This window comes from Tupaia chinensis, unplaced genomic scaffold, assembly GCF_000334495.1.
Source record: "Tupaia chinensis unplaced genomic scaffold, TupChi_1.0 Scaffold143646_1, whole genome shotgun sequence".
In the NCBI taxonomy this organism is placed as follows: domain Eukaryota; kingdom Metazoa; phylum Chordata; class Mammalia; order Scandentia; family Tupaiidae; genus Tupaia; species Tupaia belangeri.
This window is the reverse complement of record NW_006203494.1, coordinates 193,178-202,762: the sequence shown is the minus strand read 5'-3', so window position 1 is coordinate 202,762 and position 9,585 is coordinate 193,178. Positions and strand designations below refer to the sequence as shown.

Here is a 9,585-nt window from a genome sequence, read left to right as displayed (position 1 = left end):
TTCTATAGATATCTGTCAAGCCCATTTGATTTATAGTATCATTTAGGTCCTGTATCTCTCTATTTTCTGTCTAGAAGATCTGTCTAAAGTAGATAATGGGGTGTTGCAATCTCCAACAATTACAGTATTTCCCCCATCTCTCCTTTTAGCTTCCAGTAGTCTTTCCTTCACATATTTAGGTGCACCTGAGTTGGGTGCATAGATATTTATAAGCATTGTGTCTTCTTGCTGGATTACCACATTTACGATTATATAATGCCCTTCTTTGTCTCTTCTTAAAGTCTTTGTCTTGAAATCTATTTTGTCTGAGATCAATATCGATACCCCAGCCCTTTTTTTATTTCCATTTGCATGGAGTATCTTTTTCCAGCCCTTTACTTTTAGTCTATGTATGTCTTTATCCATAAGGTGAGTTTCTTGTAGGCAACAGATAGACGGTTTTTGGTTTTTTATCCACTCGGCCAGTCTATGTCTCTTAATTGGAGAATTTAATCCATTGACATTCAATGTAATTATCGATATTTCCGTACCTGTTCCTTTCATTAAGTGAGCCATTTTCTTGATTGCTTTTTGTTATTGTATAACTGTCTATCTGACCTTTTAGTTTTCCTGGTATAGCACTCCCTTCAGAACCTCTTGAAGGCTGGTCTGGAGTTGATATATTCCTTCAAATTTCGTTTATCCAAGAATGTTTTTATCTTTTTTTCCCATTTGAAAGATAATCTTGCCAGGTATAGCATTCTTGGTTGAAATTGTTTTTCATTTAACACTTTGACTATATTTCCCCATTCTTTCCTTGCCTGCATTGTTTCCACTAAGAGATCCGATGTTAGCCTGATTGGGTGACCTTTGTAAATAACTTGACATTTCCCTCTTGCCAACTTTAGTATCTTTGTTGTTTTTGCCAGTCTGGCTATGATGTGCCTTGGAGAGGATCTCCTTGGGTTGATTCTACTCAGGGTCCTCTGCATTTTTGGGGTCTGGATATTTGAATGCTTTTCTAGGTTTGGGAATTTTTCTTCCAGGATTTCATGGAATAAATTATCTAGACCCTTATTATTTTCTTCCTCTTCTGGGATACCAATTATCTGGATGGTGGGGCCAGAGATGGTATCCAGTATTCCTTGTACATTATCCTCATTTTTCACAGTTTCTCAATCTTCTTGATACTTTTTTCTAGGTCAGATGTTTTGTCCTCTACATTAGAAATTCGATCTTCTGCCTGATCTAAACTACTTTTAATACTTTCAAGGGAGGTTTTGATGTCCTGTATCACATTCTTCAACCCTAAAAGTTCCATCTGGTTCTTGTTTAAGGTATCTATTTCTTCTTTCAAGTCATGAAAGGACTTCCTCATCTCCTGGAGCTCCTTGTCTCTTTTCTCTTCCATCTCAGTTAGTTTGGTCACTACAAATATTCTGAATTCCTTATCAGACATGTCCACAACATCCATTGTATTGACTATGGGTGATGTAGGCTTGATGATTACCCTTGGGGGATAACCTACTTTTAATATTTTCAAGGGAGGTTTTGATTTCCTGTATCACATTATTCAATCCTTGAAGTTCCATCTGGTTCTTATTTAAGGTATCTATTTGTTCTTTCAAGTCATGAAATGACTTCCTCATCTCCTGGAGCTCTTTGTCTCTTTTCTCTTCCATCTCAGTTAGTTTGGTCACTACAAATATTCTGAATTCCTTATCAGACATGTCCACGACATCCATTGTGTTGACTGTGGGTCATGTAGGCTTGAAGATTTCCCTTGGGGGAGAGCACTTTTGTTGGTTGCTCATACTTCTTGAGCCTCTGCGATTGTTCCTAGTCCATAGGGTGTTCTGTATGTTGCTTCCTAACTTATCTAAGGTATCTTTGAGTATTAAACATTGTACAGGATTAGAAAATTGTTGATTTCTCTTATGGCTGGCCTACCTGCTGCTCACCATTACCATGAACTGTTGCCACTGGTCCTGGGTGGCCCAAAGAACTCCCTGTTTCTGAGGAGCAGTGAGCCTCCAACTGATCTACTAAGCAACACCTTAAGAGCAAAGAAAAACAAAACCAAAAAAAAAAAAAATCACACGGTGCATGCTATTCAAAACACTAAAATTTAGAGTCCAAAGGCAAGTAGGGAAGAGCCAGAGTATGAGTGATGGGTCCTGGGCAGACAGGCCTGGAGCCACAGGCCACCTGGTGTCCAGAACTGCTGGCCGGCTTGATCCAGTTTGCAGGTGGGATGGGGTGGGGGTGCAAGTTCGTCTTAAAGTCCCACACAACCAACCTGAGGTCCAAAGAAGAGTAAGGGTGGGGCCAGCAGTTAGCATAATGGCTATGTTGCTGGACTCCCACATAGTTGACTGCGGTTCAAGTCCTGGACCCAGTGGCTTAAAACTCATGCCAGGCGTGTGTGCGTGTGTGCCCAAGATCCCGAGAGGATAATGGAGGAGAAGGGACTGTGGCATGGCCATCCACCCTGGGGGGTGATTTCTCGTTTTCTATCTCTCTGTCTCTCTCTGTCTTTCTGGTGAGTGCATGTGCCCTATAGCAAAAACCTCTCCAAAAAAAAAAAAGAAGAGTAGGGGTGGGGATGTACGAAGGTCCTGGGCAGACGGGCTTGGAGTCGTAGGCTGCCTGGTGTCCCTTGAAGTCAATATTTAAGCTTGGACGCATTGTCTTAAAACTCATGCCGGGTGCGTGTGCATGTGTGCCCAAGATCCTGGGAGAACAGAGAAGGGATTGTGGCATGGCCATCCCCTCTGGGGGGTGATTTCTCTCTATCTTTAATAGAAATTAAAACAGGGGCCTGCAGGTGGCAAGGTCGTTAAGGGTGCTGGACTTCCACATTGCCGACTGCTGTTCAAGTCCTGGACCAGCCAGTTTGCTTTTTTTTTTTTTTAACTTTCTCTCTCTATCTCTCTCTCTCACTTTATCCGTCTCTGGTCAAATCAAAATAAACAAACAAAGTCAAATAGAATAATTCTTTCTTTAAAAAGAAATTGGAGGAGCAGCAGGTGGCATGGTGCCTAAGGTGCTGGACACTCCCACATGGCAAACCATGGTTTGAGTCCCAGACCTGGTGGCTTAAATTCATGCCTGGTGTGTGTGCGTGCGTGCCCAAGATCCCAAGAGAATGGAGAAGGGATTGCGGTGTGACCATCCACCCAGGGGGTGATTTCTTGCTTTCTGTTTCTATGTCTCTTGTCTTTCTGGCAAGCGCATGAGCCCTATAGCAAACCCTTTACAAAAAAAAAAAAATTAAAACGGGCTTGGGATTAGCCAACAGTGCATGATCTGAGATATCCACATACATCAACCAACATCTAACTAGAACACTCAGAGACAGAAACTGATAGAGGCTGCCAGGGACTGGGGAAGAGACTGGGAGCTTGCTAAATCTCCAGTTATTCAAAGTAATTACATCCTCAATTTTGTTCCTGTATGAGCAATACTGTGCTGTACTCTTGTGTATACTTTTGTACGATGTTAAAAGGGGAGATTTCAGACCAGCCCACGGAGTGGGGTCAAGGCTGCTAGACCACAAAGGGATGGCTGCAGTCTGAGTGTCAGACCCAGTGGCATGAGAAACACACTGGTGCATGTGTGTGCCCAAAGTTCCAAAAGGAGAGAGAAAGCAGCACTCCCCATGCACAAAGAGGCTTTCTTGACCCCTTCCTCTCCCTGCGTTTCTCTAGTACGAATGCCATCTGGAACATCTTTTACAAAAAGAAGGGAGCATAGATTTCATCGTAAATGTTTCTAGCACCACCATCACAAAAATGCAGCCGTTAGAGCAAAGTTAGAGGGCTCTTTCTTGAATGAATACTTTAGATTGTGATGTTAGTACAACTCTGTTCATTTAGAAAAACAAATTAGCTATTTTAATTTTATTTTTTAAAGAATTATTTATTTTGGGGACCAGCAGGTGGTGTGGTGATTAAGGTGCTGGACACTCCCATATGGCCGACCAGGGTTCAAGTCCTGAATCTGGTGGCTTGCTTTCTCACTTCCTCTCTCTCACTCTCAACCTCTGTCTCTCACCCCCTGGCGCTCTCTGGTCAAATTAAAAAAAAAAAAAAAAAAGAATGAATAAATTAAAATAATTTTTAAAAAGAATTATTTATTTTTAATTTTTAAAAATTATCTTTGGGAGCCAGCAGGTGGCGAGGTGGTTAAAGACTCTGGACTCCCACATGCCAACTGCAGTTCAAGCCCTGGAACTGGTGGCTTGCTTTCCCTCTCTGTGTCTTGGATCACACTGGAAAATAATAATAATAATAATGACAAGTTAAATTAAAAAGAATTATTTAAAAAATTATTTTTGGGGGCCAGAGGGTGGTATGGTGGTTAAGGACGCTGGACTCCCATGTGGGTGACAGTGGTTCGAGTCTTGGACCTGGCAGCTTACCTTTGCACTTTCTCTGGTCAAATTAAAACAAATAATAATAAAGTTAAATAAAATCATTTTTAAAAATTATTATTTAAAAAATATAACCAGAGAGGGACCAGCACGTGGCATGGTGGTTAAGGCGCTGGACATTCTCACACAGCCAACCGTGGTTCGAGTCCTGGACCTGGTGGCTTGCCTTCTCACTTCTCTCCGTCTCCCTCTCTGGTGAAATGAAAGTAAATGATAAATAAAATTCTTAAAAAAAGAAAAAAAAGAAAAAGAAAACAGGTTGTAAGGGACCAGCAGTGAGCGTAATGGCTATGTCAAGAAACTCCCATGTAGTCAACCACAGTTCGAGTCCCAGACCCAGTGGCTTAAACTCATGCCAGGCGCGTGTGCGTGCATGCCCAAGATTCTGAGAGGAGAATGAAGAAGGGATTGCAGTGTGGCCCTCTCCCCTGGGGGGTGATTTCTTGCTTTCTGTCTGTCTCTGTCATTTTGGCAAGTGCACACACCCTATAAAAAAAAAGAATACATCAAGTCATATATTAATACTTATAATTGGAACATTTTAGTTTTATTGATATAAAAGTGGGTGCTGGAGGGAACCAGCAGTTAGCATAATGGCTATGTCGCTGGACTCCCACGTAGTCGACCACAGTTCGTGTCCCGGACCCGGTGGCTTAAAACTCACGCCGGGCGCGTGTGCGTGCGTGCCCACGATCCCGAGAGGAGAATGAAGAAGGGATTGCAGTGTGGCCCTCTCCCCTGGGGGGTTATTTCTTGCTTGCTGTCTGTCTCTGTCATTTTGGCAAGTGCACACACCCTATAAAAAAAAAGAATACATCAAGTCATATATTAATACTTATAATTGGAACATTTTAGTTTTATTGATATAAAAGTGGGTGCTGGACTCACGCATGATTGACCACAGTTCAAGTCCTCGACCTGGTGGCTTGCTTTCTCACTTTCTCTGTGTGTCCTTCTCTGGTAGAATTAAAATAAAGTTAAAAAAATTATTTAAAAAAATGGAATGGTGACCAGCAGTTAGCGTAATGGCTATGTCGCTGTACTCCCATGTAGTTGACTGCGGTTTGCATCTCGGACCCAGTGGCTTAAAACTCAAGTCGGGCGCGTGTGCGTGCATGCATGCCCAAGATCCCGAGAGGAGAATGAAGGAGAAGGGATTGTGGCGTGGCTATCCACCCTAGGGGGTGATTTCTCGCTTTCTGTCTCTCTGTCTATGTCTATCTGGCAAGCGCATGTGCCTATCGCAAAAAAACACTCAAAAAAAAAAAAAAAGGAAAGGAATGATCACTAGATAGTAATGGTGATAAGCATACTTACTTTTCCAAATCTCTCCCACTGTCAATTGTATAACTGACCAATCTAGAATGCCAACTGCTGGCTGGGTTCAAGGTGGAATGTTGACACGTTCCCTGGGGGGGTTTTGTGGCTGTAGTATCCACAATTACTGGGCAGAGCCCTGTGGTGGCTACAGAGCCATGGGGGGGGGGGTTGAATCTTCTGTGGAACTTAGCTTTGGGCTATTTGGGAAGCTGGATGAGGTGGTGAGGGAACAGCTGCCTAGGAGTCCATGGCTCACTTTTTTTTAAAAAATATACCACAGGTTAGTTTATTTTTAACACCCATCATGCCATGAATTCATAGGGGATAGGTTCCAGTAGCTCAGGCTCTTTTCCATTGGTTCTCACAAAGTGTGCTTCTCCGGGTGGAGCAGGCTGGCACTTTAGTTGAACCCAGGTACCTTTCTCTTTGGCTTTTTTTTTCTGGTCATTTTCCTTCACACATTTTAGGAAGCTGTCTCTGCTCTTAGAACACTTAATAAACTCAATACCCACAATGATTCTCTTGGCAAGAATCTTGCCCTTAACTTGTTTGTTTACAACAGTGGCAACAGCATGCTGGGTAACATCGTAGACTCTTCCAGTTTTGCCATGGTAACATTTGTTTTTTTTGGAGAGGTTTTCGCTATAGGGTGCATGCACTGGCCAGACAGACAGAGACAAAAATAGAGACAGAAAGCGAGAAATCACCCCCCAGGGGGGATGGTCACGCCACAATCCCTTCTCCTCCATTCTCCTCTCAGGATCTTGGGAACGCACGCACATGCGCCTGGCGTGTTTTAAGCCACTGGGTCTGGGATGAGAACCATGGTCAACTACGTGGGAGTCCAGCGACATAGCCATTTCGCTAACTGCTGGTTCCCAGGCATTCCTTTTTGAACAGTATCCATTCCCTTAATGTCTACAATATCACCTTTCTTATAGATTCACATATATGTTGCCAAAGGAACAACTCCATGTTTTCTAAAAGGCCTAGAGAACATGTATCGGGTGCCTCTCTTCTTTCCCTTTGTGTTCATCATTTTGGTTAATTACTGGAAGATGGCGGTTCCCACCAAAAGGAACCATGGCTCACTTTTTACAACTCCTATGGCAAGGCGCTGGAGTGTCCGCCTATTGTCTGTTTCCTGTGGGCCTCTTGTTTTCAGTCAGACTTGTTCAGTCTCTTAGAAGTTGGTTTCAGGTGAGATGAGAGCAGTTTGAAGAGATTGGCTGCCATATTGAGACATGTCAGCTCACTGAAGACCTCAGTGTTAAAGGCGCACACAGAGTTGCCTGTAGGAACTACCAGGCAAGAGGAGTCTTTGACCATGCCCCGCCTCACCAGAGCTTACAAAAAAGCAGAGGATTGGGGCCAGCAGGTGTCATGGTGGTTAAAGCGTTGGACTCCCATATGGCTGACATCTATTTGAGTCCAGACCTGGTGGCTTGCTTTCTCACATTCTCTCTCAGATCAAATTTTAAAAGTAATTAAAAAATAAAACTAGGGACCAGCAGATGGCGTAATGGTTATTTTACTGGTTTCCCAGACCCGGCTGCTTAAAACTCATGCCGGGCACATATGTATGTTTGCCCAAAATCCCAAGAGGAAAAGGGATTGCAGCCTGGCCATCCTCCCTGGTGGCAGTCATTACTAGCTGTCTCTTCCAGCAAGTGAACGAGCCCTATAGCAAAACTTTCTTAAAAAAAGGGGGACCAGCAGGTGGGGTGGTGGTTAAGGCGCTGGATACTCCCATATGGCTGACCATAGTTTGAGTCTTCAACCTGGTGGCTTGCTTTCTCACTTTCCCTCTCTGGTCAAAATAGAAGAAATGAATGACTGAATAAAATTAAATTATTTTTAAAAAACTTAAAAATAATTTAAAAAATTAAGTTAAATAATTATTGGGACCAGCAGATGACATGATGATTTTTTTTGGAGGTTTTTGCTACAGGGTATGTGCCTTCACCATTAAGACAGAGACAAGTCGGACCAGCAGTTAGCATAATAGCTATGTCGCTGGACTCCCACACAGGTGACCGCGGGTAAAAAGGCTGACATGTTTAAGGCAGGAGTACTAGCTGGAGGACAAACCATCAGCCTGGAGATCACAGAAAGTAAAGAAAGCTGGGAAGAGACTCAAAACTTCCTGCTGCACGACATCTTCCTGATGATGACAATCCTTCCCTATCATATGGAGACATTTGTGTCTCTCATCACTTTAGTGCACTGAAAACCCCCCCCCCCCCCCCAAAAAAAAAACACAGAGACAAGTGAGAAATCATCCCCCACGGGGATGGGACACCACAATCCTTTCTCTTCTTGGGATCTTGGACATGTACACACACCTACACACACATACACACACACACACACGCGCGCGCGCGCACACACACTGGCGTTGAGTTTAGGCCACAGGGTGCAGGACTTGAACTGTGGTCAATTACACGGGAGTCCAACGATATAGCCATTACACCAACTGCTGGTCCCAAGATAGTATAATGATTACATCACTGGACTCCCACGAAGTCGACTGTGATACAACTCCAGACCTTAGGAAGCTTAAAACTCACACTGGGTATATGTATGTGTATGTCCAAAGTCCTGAGAGAAGACTGAAGAAGTGTGGGGGGGTGGCCCCCGGAGAAGGGGGGTGTGGTGAGTGATTTCTTACTTTCTCTGGTGAACACATGTTCCTTATTGCCAAAAGACAAAAACAAAAACTTCTCTAGAAAAAATAATAAAATAATTCTTAAAAAAAAGAGGCCAGGAGGGGGCATGGTGGTTAAGGGCGCTGGACGTCGACATGGCCGACTGCAGTTCAAGTCCTGGACCTGGCGGCTTCATTTTTCACTTCTTTCCCTCTCGCTCTGTCCCCCTCTTGTCAAATCAAAATAAACAAACCTCCCGGAGTCGGTGGGAACACGCAGTCACCACCGGGTCTGGGATTTGAACTCCAGAGGGTCACGTGCGACGCGCCCTAACCACCAGCCGCCTACTGCTGGGGTAACTTAACTTACTGCGCAGAAAACCCACTTCCCCCGGTTCTCCACGACTCGGCGCCGCTCGAAGGTGGCCCGACGCTCCCCGAGAGGCCTGGCCTGCGAGACGAGACACACGCTTAGGGCCGCGGGGGGCGGAGCGGCCGGGCCCTGACGAGGCGTCGGTGACCGGATCACATGGGCAAGACCTGACCGTCTGCGGCGCTGGGAGCGGGGGCCGGCCCACGGCCCACCGCCCAAGGCCGGACCGTGGCGGGCGCCGCCCCGCTGCCTTCTTGAAGCCGTCCCGGCCGAGGGCGCTCGAGCTCCGGGGGCTTCCGGGAGGCCTGCTCCGGGCGGGGCGCACAGGGCCGCGGACAGGACGACGCCGCGACGGGCGCGACGAGCAGCTACGCGCCAGAGCGACGGCTTCTGACTGGCCGGAGATGGGTGGGAGCAGGCACGCCAAGCCGGAAGTGACGCACGGCGCCTCGGCCGGGTGTTTCCGCCCGGCCCTCGGAAGGGGCGTGTGCACGGCAGCGTTCGCGGACGCGCCGTGGCACGTCCGGTGCCTACGGGCCTGCGCGCTCCGGAAGCGGCGCCCGTAGGAAAGATGGCCGCAGCGGCGTCCCGCCCGACTCGGGCAGGCGCGTCCCGGACTCGGGCGCCGGGTCCGCGGGCGCTGATTGGCCTGCGAGACGTCCCGGGCGCTGATTGGCTCCGACGTTCGCGGGAAGGCGTTTGTGGCGCCAGAGAAGGCGCTGGACGCGGCGGGCATCTGAGGCGCTTTGCGAGCGCCCGACCTGCCTTGGCTTCCTTCAGAGATGTGGAACAGTAATGCCGGGAGGCCGGGAAGGAGGCTCGGAGGGGGGC

At 46.3% G+C, this 9,585-nt stretch overlaps 1 protein-coding gene across 1 annotated transcript in view; it reads right to left on the bottom strand.

The window, feature by feature from the left end:
* Positions 1-9,542, bottom strand: part of SMPDL3B (sphingomyelin phosphodiesterase acid like 3B) — a 36,686-nt gene extending 27,144 nt beyond the window's left edge. The window contains exon 1 of the mRNA XM_006164595.3: positions 8,752-9,542. Within this exon, the coding sequence (XP_006164657.2) occupies positions 8,752-9,490 (739 nt within the window). The 5' untranslated portion in view covers positions 9,491-9,542. The remainder of the gene's footprint in view (positions 1-8,751) is intronic.
* Between the last annotated feature and the right edge of the window lie 43 nt (positions 9,543-9,585).